The sequence below is a fragment of the Meleagris gallopavo genome, chromosome 19 (genome assembly GCF_905368555.1).
Source record: "Meleagris gallopavo chromosome 19, MGAL_WU_HG_1.1, whole genome shotgun sequence".
Taxonomy (NCBI): domain Eukaryota; kingdom Metazoa; phylum Chordata; class Aves; order Galliformes; family Phasianidae; genus Meleagris; species Meleagris gallopavo.
The window spans coordinates 6085863-6103624 of record NC_139422.1 but is presented as its reverse complement, the minus strand read 5'-3'; the positions used below and the strand labels follow the sequence as shown (position 1 = coordinate 6103624).

The following is a 17762-nucleotide window of genomic DNA, read 5'->3' as shown; positions in this document are numbered from 1 at the left end:
GGATTACACGCTTCAGGGAGTTGAACAATTCTGCATCGTACAGAGAGAGAATAAGAGAGCAGTGAGACACCGTCAGGTCTGAAATACAGGCTTTTCCACAGAGAGTATCCGTTCATGAATGCCCTTTATTAAAACCAAATAACATATGGATGCTGTATCTTGAGCGTTCATTCTACTTGATGCTTTCCATCATAATCTTGTGACTTCTTGCTGGCTTTTCACATCCCTTGTAAGCTTGCCTTCTCAATAGCCATCTGCTAAGGGCTGTTTGAGACCACTGTTCCAAGCATTCAGCTGCCTGGAGTGCAGTCAGTTATCTGTTCAGCTCAGGACCCAACTGGAGGTATTCCCAGCAGACCAAAATGCTGTTGTCTTCACCTTTTTCTGATCTGTGTTTGCTTGATAAGCAAATTCATCTCTGAAGTCTCATCCAGTGTTTGTAATACAAACATCAAGAGGGGAATCCTGTTCTTAAGGAAGGTAGCACAATCCCAGGGACAGATCATTCCCATCTTTAGGGGACCTTCACTGTTCATGCGCAGCCTTGCATGCTGTTTTACACTGTTCAGAATCATGCTTGACGTGTAGTTTACTGGGATCTTATTTCTGCAAAGGGTATTTTTTGGACTGCAACCATCTCTTGGGTCAGTCTTAGCCCAGAAATAACCCTGTATATGTGGGTTTTTTTTACACCCATGAGATTCTCTGCAGTGTCTTTTTTTTTCAGTTGAGGTTCAGGTGAGTTAATAGACACAGTTCTGTCTTGGTTTGGTTGTCACTCACTGCTGTGCTGTAGTTTTGAGTCTGAGTGAAGGCTTTCAAGCTAGAACTTCAGCCAACAGAAGTGGTTTCTGTAGTGATGGTTTTCAAACCAAGTAAGAACACTATGGAGTTTTTATCCTGGAGTCTGAGAATGAAACTCTTCTGAAGAGTCAGTGCACAACAATCCTGAATGCAATGTGGTTCCAATCCTTCCTTCCTCACGCTGCAATTCCTGCTGCAGGCTGCTCAGACAGCAGCATCCCACGTGTGTTTTATTGCACCTCGTTTCGTAAGTGTCAACAGTTCCATCTAGTTCTATGTAGATGTGAAATACAAGCTGATTGCTATTTAGTGCTTCTTAGCAAATGGTACAAAGAGTGGCATTTTGCATTTCTGGGTGAGTGTAGGTTTGGCAGGTGTTGTGCTGCACAGCATCAGCACTGATGTGTGCAGAAATGCAGCCTGCAGGAGGAGTGGTGCAAGGCTGAGATATTCGTGGCAGTTGTAAGAAGGAAGTGGGCAAGGAGCGGGGAAGAAGGACAGCTGAAGTCTGCTGGAATGCACAGCAGCTGGGTTGTGCCTTAGTCAATGAAAGAGCAGAAACTGGAAACAATTGCTAAATTTATTTTCAGTGCAAGCAATGGTTTTCCTTGAACCGCAGTGACTAAATATATCTGTTTGTGTGGCTCTGTGTGGGGGTAACTCCTACTGGCTCTTGCTAACCTTCTGGCACGCAGGGATGTGTGGAAGGTCACTGTCAGTCAGAGCACCGTGCTGATGTCTCTCACAGAATGGCCTGGGTTGAAAAGGCCCACAGTGCTCATCTGGTTCCAACCCCCAGCTTTGTGCAGGGTCGCCAACCAGCAGACAGGCTGCCCAGAGCCACATCCAGCCTGGCCTTGAATGCCTGCAGGGATAGGGCATCCACTCTCATCTCGGTCCACAGTTTCACCTGCAGAGAGTGTTTCCCCATTTGCCATCCACCAGCATGGCTTTTGTGGCTTTAGTTGTTGCACAGCGTTGTGTGAGTAGAGGAAACCTGATGTTCCTTCCTAGGGAAGGGAGTCCATCTGTAATGCTTTTTTAGCTGCTGCCTTAACAACTCTCTTTCTCAGTGATGCAGAGTCATGGGTCTTATTTAAACATAGGTTAACCCTTGATTTATTCCAAAATAAGGTTTACTGTGTTGTATGTCAACAGAGTAAATAGGGAAAAGGCAAAGAGAGGACAAGAAGAGAAAAGGTGGCAAGGAGGAGGCAATTTGCAGCTGTCCTGGAAGCTTGTTGGAAGGCAGAGAGGCAGAAGGTGAATTTCAGCTGCAGGTTGGGACGTGCTGCCAAAGGAATGCTCTGCACTTCTGCTATTCACATTGCTGCAGAGTGACAAATTGACAGCTCTGTTAGCTGGCGTGGAGCACCTGTTCTTAAAAATGCTTTTCTGATCTCTTCCTGTGATGGGTGGCATTGATGCTCGTGGAGGGAATGATTTTGTCTCTTTGAAAAAGAAATGATGTCCCCACATACGCAGAGATGCTTATGTGGAGCATCCCAAGAAGGCTGATGGATAAGGTTGTTGGTACTCTTTTATTTTTATAATATTTCACTTAGAAGTCTTCAAATCCTCTACTTGCTATTATGTTGATACTACAGCTGATCTTCCTGGGAGTTTGTGAAACAGTGCTCTTTTGCTGAGAGCCAGGAAGAAGTGGATATACACAGGAACAGGAGAAGAGCTGGTTTGTATTCTAAATAAACTTCCATTTCGTGTCTCGTGTGGACAAACAACATGGGATAATTCTGTTTTGAAAGAGAATAAATGACGTTTTTCTTCATAGGTTTCTGGAAAGACAAGGGAAAGCATCAATAGAGCCTTAAGGTTAAGGAACAGTTATGAAGAGCTGGCAAATCTCGAGTAAAAAGGTGCTGCTGCTTGGTTGGTTGCTTAAGCCTTGGCAGAATTTTACCAGTAGACTAAAAATATATTTGTAGGTCTGTTAAATGGCAGTTTGCAGGTAGTCTTCAATGGCTGGTAGCAAAGGAGGGTGTTTGCAATGCCTGTTGTTTCATCCCTTTGGTGTGTTTGTTGTGCTTCCCAGTCTGCCACTTTGTCCTGTCCTTACTGACACAGAGGGGACAGAACAGCCACAGGAATTAATTCCATATTTAGAAAGTTTCCTTTACGAACCAAACATCGTTTAATAAAGGGCATGCAGGGAAATCAATATTTTCATTCTGGATGTACAGGACATTGCAACCAGTGCCAGACAGCTGTGTTTGGTGAATCTTTCTGCTGGTGGGCATCGCGTAACAGGACAGTACTGCTTAGAACAGCTTTTGCTGGGTGATATGTTACCCTTTTCTTTTGTGTTCTGGCTTTATTAACATAAATTTGATTGTTTGTGTATGGGAAAATAAAACACAGATGGTTTCCCATCCACTTTTTGCCTGACTTTCCAACGCAACCTGGGTTTCATCACCAGGAGTGATGAGTGCTGAAACTTTCACAAGCAAAGAAATACCCATTTTTGGATATTTTTGACATTTAGATGATTTTTCTGTGTTTGTGTGTACAGATCTTGCTTTTCTGATTGGAAGATGCCTTAAACTAAATGACATGCAAACAAGAATAGTAAGTTTGAGGAACGAGGAAGGTTTACCAACAGTGTCAGTTAGTGCTCACCTATGCATCTATGGGGACTTAAGTAAAGAGCGTTGTCTTGTCTGTATAAATACTCTTAGAAAAGCCAAATGGAATCTTAGGTTAAGCCTGAAGCCAGATGCAGGAGAGGCTTAATTGGTAGCATCTTTTCCTATGGAAACATGGCTGCTCATCCATCCTTTCTTACAACTCTTAGGTCTATGGCCAGATCGAGTCATTTTTCAGAGGACTTGCTGATCTAAAGTTCTGTACGTTTTCTGAGGAAGACTGAGCAGAAAGAAGAGACTGCAAATCATGCCTGTATTGTGGCAGAAGGGAAGATGCTGCCGTCCTATATTCCATTTGGCCATCCAGCACCGTTCCAGAAGTGCTGACTGGTGCTGCTGGTTCAAATGTGTCTTCTGGGGATGGATCAGAGGGGCAGTCAGGGACAGGGAAGGGTGGGTGAATGCTGAAGTATCACAGCAAAAGTGGCAAATGATCTCATGAGAACTGTGTGAAGAGAGTTTGGGTCTCTTGACTGTGCGTTTCCAGATAGACTTTAAACAAAGATGTTTTTGCTCCCGTCTGTCTCGGATGAAAGCAGTTATACAATTGCTTTAAATATACATTGGCAGCTCTTACTCGTAGGTTTTCTCCTGAATTACAGCCTTGTTCAGCAGACCTCAAATCTTAGGTGTACATTTCACTGTAATACGGCTAGGGCTCCTTGGAGACATCAGGTGTACCGCAAGTGAGATGCATGAAATTCTCCCTTGGCTTTTGTTTGGCTGGCAGCCTGGGAAGTGCCGTGATGTGAGGGATCGCGGCCATCCCTGCCCAGTGCTCAGTGCTCAGCATTGCCTGGGGCTGCCTGGCTTCTTGGGGCTGTTCAGTGAACCAACGACGTACCTGGCAGTTGCTCAGGGTTGTTTGTGTCCAGAGTTACCACCTGGATGGTGTTTTACACTTCTTGTCCTGGTTGAAGTTCAGGTGATGCAAGAGGAATGGAGGGACCCAGGCTGATGGCTGGCAGGTCAGTTTATCTGCAGATCCCAAGCAGCTCTAGCAGCAAGGTGTGTAATTGCACTAGCATCAATCAGAGCCACATCTGAAGGTTGGTGAGTGCTGATGTCATTGTTTTGATGCTTCTCAAGTTCAGCAGTACTCACGGCTTGTGTAAATAACAACACGTGGGGTGGCAGCTATGGATCCCGTGGTCTAATGGAGCCCTGCTGGCAATAGCCAAAAAATTCCCCCATCATGTGAAAGCATGACTGATTCCAAAGCCATTCTGTGCATGTTGTGGTAACGTGGCTGCTGATGGAGGTCCGGCTCTGAGTCTGGGATCCAGAGCTGATAACTTACACAAAACAGCTGCAAGGTTAGCAGTGTTGTGGCTTGCCCCGTGGGGAGAGCTCATAGGCTGTGGGTCTTTTATTATTATTTTCTTTTTTTCTTTTTTATCATTTAATTCTTGAGGTACTTCACATCTAGAAGCTTTGGCAACCCAGTATCGCGTTTCAAGCATTATCATAATGTGAAAACAAAGTAATACAAGAAATGATCGTGTTCAATAGCATAAATTTAATGAAGCTGTTATTCAGCCTTCTCATATCCAGAACAGGAGCACCGTGCTGATGCTGCATGTTGTGGAGTTAGCTTTTGGGATGATAACAAATCACAGAATGGGTTCCTCTTTCTGTCCTCCGGTGCCCTTGAAGGGGTCATTTGGTTAAATCCCTCAGTATTTTTGCAGCTGTGGTTGTGGTTTATTAACTGATGCTGCTTAAAGAGGGGTCTGTCTCTGCAGCAGAGTTTTCATTACTCATCTGTCAATATTTCCAGGGTAAAACAAATTGGTCTGGGTAGAGAGGCTTTGCTCTTCTGTGTAAATGCTCTGGCTTATTTTTCTTCCTCCCCCTATTTCACCAAAGGAGAGGATATGGAATAGTTTTTGATGCATTGTGTGGTTATGTTGCACTGGGTAGGAAGGCCTGGCCCTCTTTGTCCATCAGGATTATTTTAAGCTCTGATGTTTAGATTTTGTTAAATGAACCAGAAAGAATTGAAAGCATCTCTCTTTCCCAAAATATTCCAACTCATACAGCTGTAAAATGCTCTTTATCCTGAATCATACCAGAAGAATTGCCAGGGTTACTCTTTTGCAATGGGTAAAATATGATTTCTGACTCAAGTTTCAGTAATTTGCTTGTCAGGAGAACTCTAGTTGAGATTACAGTTATTATTTTTTGTTCTATGTTTTGCAAAACTGGAAATGAGATGAACCATAATCATGATGTTGTGTTTACTGCTGCAAGCTGCAGGTATTGCAGTAATTGTGTTGGCTGCTGGATGAAACCTGGGAGGCAATTTATCTGCCTTTGCTTTGCACAACAATTGCAAATGAAAGACACGTCTGATTTTTTGAAGCTCTGCAGAAGGAAAGGTATCTGCTCTGAGACAGGGGAATGGTTTTTGTGTTGGTGCCCAGTGTGGCAGAGTGCAGGGCAGTGGTGAGCTGGGCTGCAGGGAGGCAGTGTGGCTGGAGCAGGCAGCAGGGACAGGGAGGCATGGCACTCATGGCACCGGGAACACTGTCTCATTTTGCCACCCACTTCTTGAATTTCATCCCTGGCTGTGACAAATGTTTAACAGAATAGCAGCCAGGCTAGTGGCTGGTGCTTCTTTCTGTGCATTTTGGGGTAAATACCAGAGTCCTTGTCCTTGTTGTCTGTTGTGTGTTCTGTTTTTGCTTTGCTTTCATCCTGCTTTGGGAAATTACATTGGAGAAGGAACCTGCACAGTGTTTTCCTGTGCGAGAAGATACCAGGAACTGCAGCCCAGCCCGGGTAAGGAATTCCCAGCTGTAAGCCCTGTGTGTGCCTTTGGACCTTAATGGCATGAGGTGTTTGCAGGTAAGCTGGTGCCAAGTGCCATCATGCAGACCTGTCCTTTGCTGTGGCGTTGTGATAGGAAATGTTTTAAAGCATGGCCTGAACAAGAGTGCTTTGTGACACCTCCAGGAGGGGGAAAATAAAGCCTCTGCCATGCTGAGCTCTTTATTAGCTGCAAGTGTGAGCACCTCGTTGGAGATGAGAACTGATCAGTGGGTAATGCCATGTGCTTCTCCTGGGATGAATAACATCAGCTTTAAGACAGTGAGCTGCAGGTGGTTTTGTATGAGGGAGAGATCAGTTTGGATGCACCATTCATTTTGGTAGCCTGGAGCTGCTGACCTCACCTGGAATGGCAGAAATGATTTCAATTGAGACTGAAAGGCAGGCACTACGCCGTGTCCATGTTGGGCTGATCCACCAGCACTGTGTTCCCCTGTTAGGCTGAAGGCTCTTTCTCTCCACAAGGTCAAGCAAAGCTTCCAAAATGCGGAGGAGAGACGCTGCAAACTGCTCAATGAGAAGACTTAGCTTAAAAAGCAGTGTAGACACTGTTGTCAGATTGCACGTGCATCTTTCTTGTGCACACAGGTGGCAGTGCATGTGTTTCCTCAGTCTTGGCTGTAAAGTTTGCAAAAAAAAAAAAAAAATTGAAATGAAAAATGAAGTTCAGGGATACATGAACAAGCTGTGTCAGTAAAGTGCACTGTTTTGTGTAGCTGTGCAGCCTGTCGGATCACTGCAGTGAGACGCTCTTTACAAATGCTTTTGTGTTTTATCTGTTGACTCATCCATCTAACACTTATAGTAGCATTTCAGTACTGAATTATAAAGCCAGCAATTGAAACAAGGCTGTTCTTGGGCTGCTTTAATCAACAGATGCAATTAATACAATAATGTTTGCACTGACACCCTGCCTCACTGCGGCTCATTGTGGGCAGCACTGCTAGACAAGGAGATCTGTGTGGCTGTACAAGAGCTCACAAACATTTGTGTTCAGCATAAGATCAGCACTGACAGAGTTTCAGACCTCTGCGTGGTTGGCAATCAGCCCCACTGCTGCAACAAGCAACATTATTGAGAGGTTAAAACCAAATCTGCAGCACTTCTAATTCAGTTTACAGTTTTATGTGATGCTGGGATTTCTTCTTGGTGCAGAACGTGGGGAGTGTAACGGGAAAGCTCAGATGGGTTTTATTCATGTGTGAATCTGGGACGGTGGTGGAAATATGATTTGGACTCAGATATTTATTCTTGCATTAGAACAATGCAAGTCCCAGATCGGTGCTTCTCAGGAGCTCTTTACCCTGGGAACTCGTATAAAACATCTTCCCTTTCAGCTATATCATATTGAGTGTGTGCTGGGTGTAACCATTGCTTGAGGGAGTGTCGGTGGCACACAGCCAGTTGATATGTAAACCCTATCATGAATTGTTTTAAAGAGAGTCTGGGTTTCTGTACTGAGATATATTGATGGTATTTTTTTTCATGGCAGGAAGTAATGCTGACTCCAGCAATTGCCAGAGCAGCTGTTCATCGTGAGCGAACTGTAAGAAAAGTCTTGTGAAAGCCTTAAGATCAGTGGGAAGCAGCATGAGCTCGAATGATCTGCTGTCAAATGATCTGCACTTAAATCTGGTTAAGCCCTATCAATAACTGCTTTCATATTTTCACTGCCTTGGTATTTTATATTGGAAAAAAGTTTCTGGTTCTTACAGTGTCAAAGTCTGGAGGAGAGTTTACAGAGAGGTATTTAACTTCAGGCTGGTTAATGTTTGTAAGGGCTTGTCTGGACACTCCCCAGACTCTTGCTCCAGGGTACAAATTTACTTCATTTATCCCATGCTGAGTTGATGTAGCAGCTTCTGTGGCTGTGAGCAGCTCTGTCCTGGCTCCATGGCTTTTAGGATTACCCAGCACTGATGTTCCTTGGCCTGGCTTTCAGCCAGCCTCAGTTACACAGCTTTCACCTGCAATTGATCTCTTACACACTTAGACTCAGTGTCATGCTTCCCTAGCTCAGCTTCTGAGATATTTCCAGCCCACGCTTCAGTACTTCCTTCACGTTGCTATTGAGCTCTGTGTTTGAATTGCAGTTGCTTTTCTTTCTGTTGTCTTTGACACAAGGATGTCATTTCTGCTTTGTCACCTCTGACCACCTTTTGCTTCTCCTAGCTTTTAGTTTTCTCGCACATACACTCTTAATGTTTGTAACACATCCTGCCCAGATGTGTCACGAGGCTTTGACTCAGCAGCGTTGATCTGGAGGTGGGTAGGGATGTGTCCCCAAATAGTGGTACATGTTTCACAGCAAATGGACGAGCAGTGGAGCTTCTCCTGGTGCTGAATGTGGCTCATGAGGGTGGTAGCAATGAGAAATGTGGGATGTCCTGGATTATTTTGAGAAACAAAACTCAATTTCCTTTGATGTAATAACTGCATGAATCAGAAAGGAAAGTGAGTAATAGTTTCTTAGAGTTTATCTAGAGCTTTATATTTTCGGAGCATTGTGCAAGCATTTACTCTGTCCTTTTTGCTCTGTGATGGGTGGTGATGAAAAGTGCTGTATGCAGTGAGGCCAGAACAGTAAGTACAGCTCCCACCTTGGTTTCATTTAATGTTAGATTTAAGTTGCTGCTTTGATCAGATGGTGTCTACTCCATGAGCTCCTTTTGGCTGCTCAGTTTCTTGCTAGAGCTGCGTATCCTTCCAGTTGGATCTCGCATCACTTTTTAAGGTGTTAGAGGTCTTGCTGGCTGGCGAGAGTGACAGACACAGCGCTGCATAGCACAGCATGGCTTTGTTTGTAGGAAGGTGCAGGTACGTTGTGTGCACACAGCATGCCACCTAGAGGAGCAGAGCAGGTCGGCAAGGCTGTAGCTGGGATCTGTTGGCCAGATGTGGGTGGCTGTGCTGAGTACATCTCCAAGCTGTGTATTCTGTGACCCTGCCTCTGGTACGCTCACCTGGTCAAGTCTGAGAACATCCTTGGGCAGCCCGTTTTCCATCAGCTCTTCTCGACAGAAGTTGCACAGCTTTTTACACGATCTAGCACTCTAGTTATGCTGATCCTAATTTTTCACTGAGTCTTGAGAATCTGAAATTAAATTGAGGATCTCACCTCAAATGTTCTCTGGGAATTAGGGTGAGGAATCTAGCACAAGGTGTGTTTTGATGGGATGGTGCTCTCCAAGCTCTGTGCTTTTTTTGGCTTGTATGTTGTAATTTCTTTTCCAGAAGACTCATAAATTTCCCAGAAGATTATCCTAATTTCCAGAGTCTCAAAGTCTGAGTTGTAATTAAGCACTTAATTTGATGAGGGTTTTTAAATGTGTTGCTGGTCTGCTGGCAGCTTGGGGAAATGCTTCCATCTGCAGCCCAGCTTCCCTTGTGTAGGTTCAAGCTCACAAAGCCGATGTATATTTAGAAGTGCCAGAACTTCAGCCTACCAGACAGGCTTCAGAAAATTGCTCCAAATTTTTGCTTTCTGAGTAGGTTAGAGTCAAATTTGAAAGAAGCCCACCTTTCCTGAAGAGGTTCGAGTGGTTGTTAGGGAGATGGCAGATTTTCATTAACACGTGGGCAGCGGGCAATTTTAACAATGCATTTGATCACTGACAAATTGCATTTAGTTTCCCTCATTTCCACAAATTACAGCAATCAATGCGTCCAACAGGGAAGCCATTATTTTATTTCTTTGAAATGGAAAAGCATTTCTTTGTTAGTTCGTGTTTACTGTCCTCTGTACCTGAGGAGCAAAGCCTGTATCTTGCTTCTGTTAGCAAGGTAGGTTCCATGAGAGACTTGATGGTGGGAACCGTTGCTCCTTAGCAGTCTCCTAGCCTGAGCCAGGCCACCATCCAGAACTGGAGAGCTGTCAGATAACAGCACAGTAGGTTTGACCAGACAGTATTTCCTCTTTAGGACAGAAATCTGTTTTTGATCCGTGCTGGAGTAATATGTGCCACAAGAAGGTCGTAAGCAGTGACTTACATTCAGAGGGGTCTAATCAAGAAATGATAATGACTGGGTAGAGTTTTTCTTTTTTATGCTGTTTCAGGCTACAGCTCATAGTTGCCTCTGATTAAGTTTGTATTTTCAGCTAGGATTTCTTCCTAGCTGACATCTCCCCCCAGCTCCCAGCATTTCAACTTTTACTCTCAGAACCTCCAGAGCAGACTTGAAGACTTCATTTGAGTTGACCCCCCTGTATTTCCATCAGGACATTAGGATGGCCTTCCCATTTCCTGCTATTCTCAGCTTAACTTTTCCTGTTACGGGAATACAAAAACAAAAAAAAGCTGTTAGTCATCTGTTAAAGCAACCAGCCCAAAGCCATTCGGAAGAGCATCCTCTTGGTGTCACTGTGTGGGGCCGTGTGTCAGCATCTACTCTGTCTGTGGAATCCTATATGGACTGATCCACGCTCACCATGCACAGCTCTCTCCCTAACACACATCTCTCTCTGCTCATAACTTTCTGGCCTCCAGGCTACTGACAGCTGTTGTCCACTTGCTGCTAATTAAGAAAGCAGCATGAGCAATGGCAGTGTGGATTGGAGAGATTGAACCCCCTCTCAGCAACAAACTGTTTCAGCCTGATTAAAAAGTCTGACTGACAGCTGGGCGGCCTTTTTTCCTTCCCTGTCTGTTGAGCCCCTCAGAAGATAGCCGACTTGCTATCAAACTCTTAATGATGGCTCTCTCTTATTTTTTAGATCCTGTAACAATAAGCAATGTCAGAACAGATTAACTATTGAAATAATGGGCACGTGTGAAACGTAAGCCTCAATAAAGCCACATATTTAACATGCAAAGCGCTGTGTGCATCTGTGCTCTTACATAGAAATTCAAATGTAGGTCGTATTTTTAAGATAAAATGACACATCTTGAAAACGTAGAGCTAGCTCAGAAATGAAGATCCTCATAAACAAGCAGCACTTACGTGGATGGACTGAGCGGATTTCAAAGATGGTCTTTGTTTGTTTAAGGATTTTCCTTGTTTGTTTTGTTTCCTTCTTTGGTTTCCTTGTTTTGTTTTCTCTTGTTTCTCAGGTCCCAGCAGGTGCTCTTTTGTATAATATGGCCATGCTGTGATTTTTATGATTCAGCAATAGCATGGGCCTGAACTCTGGAATTCTCTTTCTGGCCTGTGCTTCCATGGAGGTAGAATAGTAATACTGACATGAAGGTAATAGAAAATGGTTAACAGTCAGCCAAAAGATGTAAATTAAGGTGATGGAAATTGTCCTGAAGCAGCGATGCTCTCTGAAGCTCTTCATGCCCTGGAATATCATGACTGTATTTCAGGTCCGTACAGTTCAGTTTGAATTCTTATCTGCACTACATGGAGCCTCTAGCATGCTTTGGAAGCAGTGTAGTTTGCTCTTATATCTGGTCTATAATTTCTTCTTTTGTGGTTTATCTCATGCTTGGCTGTTACCTTTTATCCTGGAGATGACTGTCTCTTTGTACAGTAATACAACACGATCAGATGTGTGTTTGTAGCTATCTGAACTAGGCAGATTCTCTGGGATATGAGTGGTCCAGAGTATGAAAGTGCTCTGATGTCCTTGAGAAGGGTTTTGGTTTCACATGAAGAGAGCAGATGCTGGTGTGACAGCAACAGAAGAGAAATCCCATCAGTGAGACCCCAAGCTGTAATCTGTAAATAAAGTGATTTATGGGTGTTTTAGATGAAAATAGTTCGGTTTCTTTTTTTTCCCTCTAGATATTTTTCCAAGATAGATATCTCATTGTTAGGCTCTGGTTTGGCTGCTTATTTTACGAAATAAGCTTGGAAGGCTTAATGTTAGAAAACAAATGGGGTTATGTCTCTACTAGGAGGAGCTTTGGAGCCTCCAAATCCCGATGTATTTTGTCGTGGGAGCTAACAAAGAGTATGAGGCAGTGGTCTCTTAGTTTGAAAGGTTGAAAAAAAAACCTGTAAGCATTCATCCTGTTACATCTGGAGAGCTTCTTGTGGATGGTGAGATTGACTCCACAGGCTCATTTGCTGAGAGCATTGGTTGTTTTTATCCCTGATAGAACCTGATTATTGCTTGGGCAGCTTTGCCCAACCGTTTACTGGCAGTGTGTGCTTCCAGCGGGTCATAGGAATGTTCCATGGGTTCAGGATCAGGGTTAGTCCTTTTGTCCTTTATTGTCAGCCAGAGTGACATCAAGAGTGGAGCTGCCATCGTCCAGGCAGGTCTCCCACCAACAGTGGTGTGTTTTTACATGTGCTCTGCATTAGCTTTTCACGTGTTGAGTTGCTCAGACTGTGTACGTCTTATCCTCTTATGCCATGAATTTTTGGATGTAAAGAATGAAAAACCACCACGCAGTCATTGCAGAGGCACAAAGGTGGTGGATTTTACATTAAAGGACTGAAAGAATCATTGCAAATTCCTACGTAAAAACGGGATGCTCGCTTGGTGATAAGCTAGGTTCAGGCTAACACCTAAATTTAAGCCTAGAGCTCTCCTGCTAGGTCTGCAGCTGACTTGTCTCCCACTGAATGCTTGAATTGCCAATGTTTCAGTGGACCTAGCATTTCTTGGTTGGATTGTTTTGCAAATGCAGACATGGTTCTTAACAGGAGAGCACCAAACAGGATTTTCTGCTTTATAATAGAATATGTTGTTTTTTAAGTTGCTGGAGGAGCACATTTAGTTCTTCAGGTTTCTTTATTCCTTATGGTAACACAAGAGCATCCTTTAAAGAAACAGAAAAGAATGAAAACATTCTTAAGAACTGCGATGTCCTTGATAGGTGGGGAATAAATTAATGTGAGCAATTCTGAGAGCAGACTGCAGGCTGACGGGGGGGGGGGGGAGTGCCTGCAAGAGAAACCTCCTTGGAGGCTTGGCAGCCACTTCTGTTCAGCAGAGCTGGACTTTATCTTTTCGTCTTTGAGAAACTGTTTCCCGTAAATATGAGAATTATCCCAACTATTTCCTTTCATTTCTAGTTTGGCTTCTAATTAGCTCATTCCACTTTGCAAGTGGACAGTCTTTTTCCAAAATAAAACCATGTATTATAGGAAGTCAGTTGGGAATATGGTGCTTGAGTTCCCAAGCTTCCCCTTGATTTCAGTTGACTTCCTTGGGTGGAAAAGCCGTTTCATTTTGAAGTCTGAATTGTAAGGTTCTTAAGGTTCTTATGGCTTTGAATGTTAATACACTTTATCATGATAAATTACAAGTATATTAGAGTTTCAAGTGATCTCCCATGAAGTATGGATTCCTACAGCTGCCAGAAAACCAGCTCAGCTCTTCATCCGCTCTGTCCTCTGCAGTGAATGGGAAATTAACTTGAATGTGATGTATTGAAATCAGGGAAGCATTTTCTATAGGTTTTTAGCTGGGATTCTTCTTTCAAAGTTTCCATATGAATGGGTTCAGCTCCATAATTTAATGTTATGACTGCTATATACAGTGCTGTTGGGGTGGTTCTGTTTGTTTTTTGCGAAATGGCAATCAGGCAGTTTTGTTAGGAGCTTCTTGGATCTCTGGTTTGTGTTTATTATCAGGATGGACATGGAAATGCAGCATTTAAAGTCATAGAGGCTGTCAGGGATCTTCTGTGGAGGAACCTGGGGCCCTTTATATGTATTTATCACGCAGGTTTTCCCAAGTCACGTGCCTCTTCCAACATTTATTTGAGACATTTTCACGTTTTGCAGTCTCTGCAATAGGTGCATAGTTGTTTTTCAGGTTAATGAAGAATGATGGCACATTTAGTATGTTCAAAGACTTTCCCGACTGCAGCGTTGCCAGAAATGGAGCAGGAAAGATCCTTTCCATCTGTCATTCTTCTACAGACATCAGCAGTTCAGAAGTGGATGGAGCTGAGAGCTATTTGCTGAGCTTCAGAGCAGAGTTCATGTGTACACAGGGGATTCTTACCCACTTAACTGGGGTAGGAAGCAAGTTGATTATGCTGGGTAAAGGAAAGGGAAGATTTCCAAGCAAAAAGTTTGCCGAGCAGTGCCCCATCTTCTTCTCCTCCTCTCTTTTTCTTCCTCTTCATGCACACACCGTGAGTTTTCAGGTAAGAACAGAGAAAATATAAATGTCTATGGACTGCCAGTACCACATTCCCATTTTCCTTATTGCAGAGTCTCAGAAACAGACCATCCTAGCTGTAAGTACTTTTTAGCTCTTGATACTAGATAGCAATTATAACACTATGATATTTAACTAGGCCGCCACTAGATGCTTCTTATACTGCAGAATGGTATTAATATACATGGGTCACGTGTTGGCGGGTTGCTGATCACTTGATGGATGGCTTGCAGCAGTTCTTGTCGCCGTACTGCAGTGTCATTTTGTTGACTCATTGGCTGGGCCCAGCTGAAAGCTCTCAATTTCTGGCAAGGGCAAAGTAAAGTTTCCCTTGGAACAAAGCTGCAGCTTGTGCAGGGTAGGCATGCATTATCAGGTGGCAGCATTAAACACAGAAGGTCTGGGAGGTATTTACCCCGTAACAATGGCACCAAGGATATTTTGCTAAACACCCCTTTGTCTTTTAGAAGCCAACTGCCCTGACACACTGCAGAAATCAGTAGGTTACTGAATGGGTTTGACATGTAAAAGCATGGAGTTAATCATGCTAAGCTCTGACAAAGCCCCAGGTTTACCCCAAGGAGCAGCAGGTGCCCTCAGGCCAGGCAGGCTGGGCTTTCTCCTAGCAGGCTGCTTGCTGTTTGCCAGATGGACCCAACGAGCTCCCAAATATTGCTTAATGCATCTCTCACTGCAGTTGGTACTGATTCACCTTTCAGGTCTGGGCAGCAGGATCGCCAGACGATTGCGTGTTGTTTTGCAGAGATTTAAATAGCTTTGGTCACTGTGGTTTATGCTGTTTTGACAAAACCAAAATTAAATAGAAGTACTGTCGAAAATTATTTCTTATTTATAAATCCCTAAGACTCTCTGCCACAGAATCTGGGCAGCAGGTTTGGAAATACACTTTTTTGCATGCAGAGGATCATAGTCTTGGAATGCACTCGGCCTGTGCCTCCATGGCAGGTCTGTGCGTGGGGCAGGATCTCACCTCTGAACCCCAATGGCACTCTGCTCAGGATGCAGTAGGGAAGGGTTTGGTAAAGTCTCACTCAGAGCTGATAGTTCACCAACGTTTATTTGGTGATAAAAGAATTGTTTCAGCATGGAGTGCAAAGAGATGCTGAGATAAGGCTCAGCTTTTTGGTAAAATATAGGTCTTGGTTTACTTCCCTTCAGCTATCACCCATTTGCTGTGTGTTAGCATTGAAGGTGTTTCTGCTTGAAATGCAAGCTAACTTCCTGTATCACTACACTGGAAGCTCATTAAAAATTAGAAACTGATTCTTAGTAGGGCTAATTCTGCTAATTCTCAGTGACTGCTTAAAAATAGCTAGCCAGGGTGATAGAAGAAATAATATTGCAACTGAGTAAAGAAATGAGCTCTAGAGAGATAAGGCTCAGCTGCCCTTTGTTAAGTGGGTTTTCAGCCTCATCAGTCTGAAATAGCTGCTTCTTCTTCAGCACTAAATTAACAAGTGAAATTCTAGTGAGTGTTTCCGTGCGAGTGAGGCTTCCAGTCTTCAGAAGGCTGGGGTGTGTTGCAGTCAGCACGTATTTCTTCAGATTCCTGCAGTGCTTCTGCTGACGCTCGTACAGATCTGGTAGGGTTTGTCCAAACTGTGCGAGTTTGCTGCTCTGTATCTTTTTTTTTTTCTTTTTTTTTTTTTTTTTTCATTTGTTTTAAAGTTTGGATTTGCTGAGAAGAGCGGGGAGAGCTGCAGGTCTTTGTAGCTGTATCTTTGAACCCTTTGTCTGTAGGAGAGGTGTAGCTAGGGGGATTTAATTCGGGCCAGAGGAGGTCAGATGAAATAGGGTTGAGACAAATAATGGTTTACTGCGAATGCAACTTACAGCGTTTGTGTGCAATGGAGTGAAAGATAGGCATCTCACTTGGGCTCCTTAAGGTACCTTATGCTTCCTGCCATATTGGTCGAGGTATGTGCTAATCCTACAACTGACAGAGATGAGGGCCACTATTTCCTCTTCCTCCTGCTCTGCTCCGTTCAGTTAACATCTCGGTTCCCCTTTACTGGAGGCACTGATGTTTCAAATTGTGCTTATAGAGGACTAAAATTTCCTACTGCCTGTAGGCAGGCAATAAAAATGGTGGTTTGTTTGCAGATCCTATCAGTTATAGAATAGGGTACAGAAGCAAAGATATGGCCTGCAGCTTCTTAACCCTTTGTGTAAGCAGCACAGCACCAATGTAAAAGCAGCTTCTGACCTGATTACATCAGAAATTTCACACCTGCAGTGCTGCTGTATCACTGTGTGCACGTGCCTGTGTACGTGGAGACAGAGAGCTGGCCCTCTGGGGCAAGAGCACAGGATGCTTCAAAGTTGAGTGATTTGCATAGCCCTCCTGTATTGCCTTGTTTTATTGAGTAAGCGATATTAGGGAAGTTTACACTGCTGTGGCGGTGCTGCTGGAGGAGAAGGTGTTGGCCTGGTTCCTGAAATTCACGTTTCTTTCTTCTGCAGAAATGTGAGCCCCCAGCATGGTGCTCTGGAGTTGTGCAGACATGTTTCATCTTACAGAGCTGAGTGCCTGCTTTTCAGCAGCTGAGCCCTGGGGACACGGTGCTAGGCAGAGCAGTGAGGAATGAGGCTTCCTTTCAGAGAGGTTAGCTCATCTCTTAGCATCCATGGAAAAGAGCTTACCTCACATTCTCACCTGGACTGTTGCCCTTAATCTATGGCACTCACTAAGGAGGAAAATAAAATCGAGCATGTTCAAGCAAATATTTTCCATGTTTTGATCTTATTTCTTGAGCTCAGCTTGGAGCAGTGTGGGAAGTGCCTTTTGGGCAGTGTATGTGATTACTCCCAGGCCTTACAGAAGACAGAGGTTAGCTGTGCAATGGACTCTGAATGTGCAAAGAATCTGCAATCAGAGGTCAAAAATAAAATGACTTTAATTAGTAATGACCAAAGCAACTGGAAATGGTGTCGGTCAGAGCTGAGCCAGCTTTTTTTTTTTTTTCTATCACCTAATGAATGAGAGCTGAGGTTATTCTCCGAGGGTGAAAGAGGGCTGAGTTTTTTTTCCCATTCAAATCTGGTGCTGTGGGACAAATGCAAACTCAAGACTCATTTACTACCTTGTTTTTCAGCTATGAACCTGCAGGCAGGTTGTGAGCAATTACGCTTTTCCCTAAAGCATCTAAAATGACACGGCTCTGCTCGCTGTCCTGGAGAGCGCCGCTGACGACATTCTGTCACCTTGGAGATGGATAAACAGCTCTGGCAACACTGGGTTATAATCTTTCAGGTCTGAGCTTCTAAGCTGACAGCCGTACAATTGAGACGTAAGTCTAGCAAAGATTTTTTATCGTGGAAAGAGTCTAAATGTAAGATGAGAGGAGAGAGGAGACGAGAGCAGAGGAGGGGGAGAA

General features: G+C 43.9%; 1 protein-coding gene across 14 annotated transcripts in view; it reads left to right on the top strand.

The window, feature by feature from the left end:
• Window positions 1–17762, top strand: part of RAPGEF1 (Rap guanine nucleotide exchange factor 1) — a 76685-nt gene that overhangs the window by 3209 nt on the left and 55714 nt on the right. For 10 of the 14 annotated variants that reach the window (XM_085239282.1, XM_085239281.1, XM_085239278.1 and 7 more), the window contains exon 1: window positions 6032–6104. The exons of 2 other annotated variants lie outside the window; for them this stretch is intronic. In XM_085239282.1, coding sequence (XP_085095408.1) covers window positions 6047–6104 — 58 coding nt within the window. In that variant the 5' untranslated portion in view covers window positions 6032–6046. Of the gene's footprint in view, window positions 1–6031; window positions 6105–6294; window positions 6318–17511; window positions 17676–17762 lie in introns of those variants that run through there. 2 more of the 14 variants (XM_085239275.1, XM_085239274.1) reach the window with 2 other exon arrangements.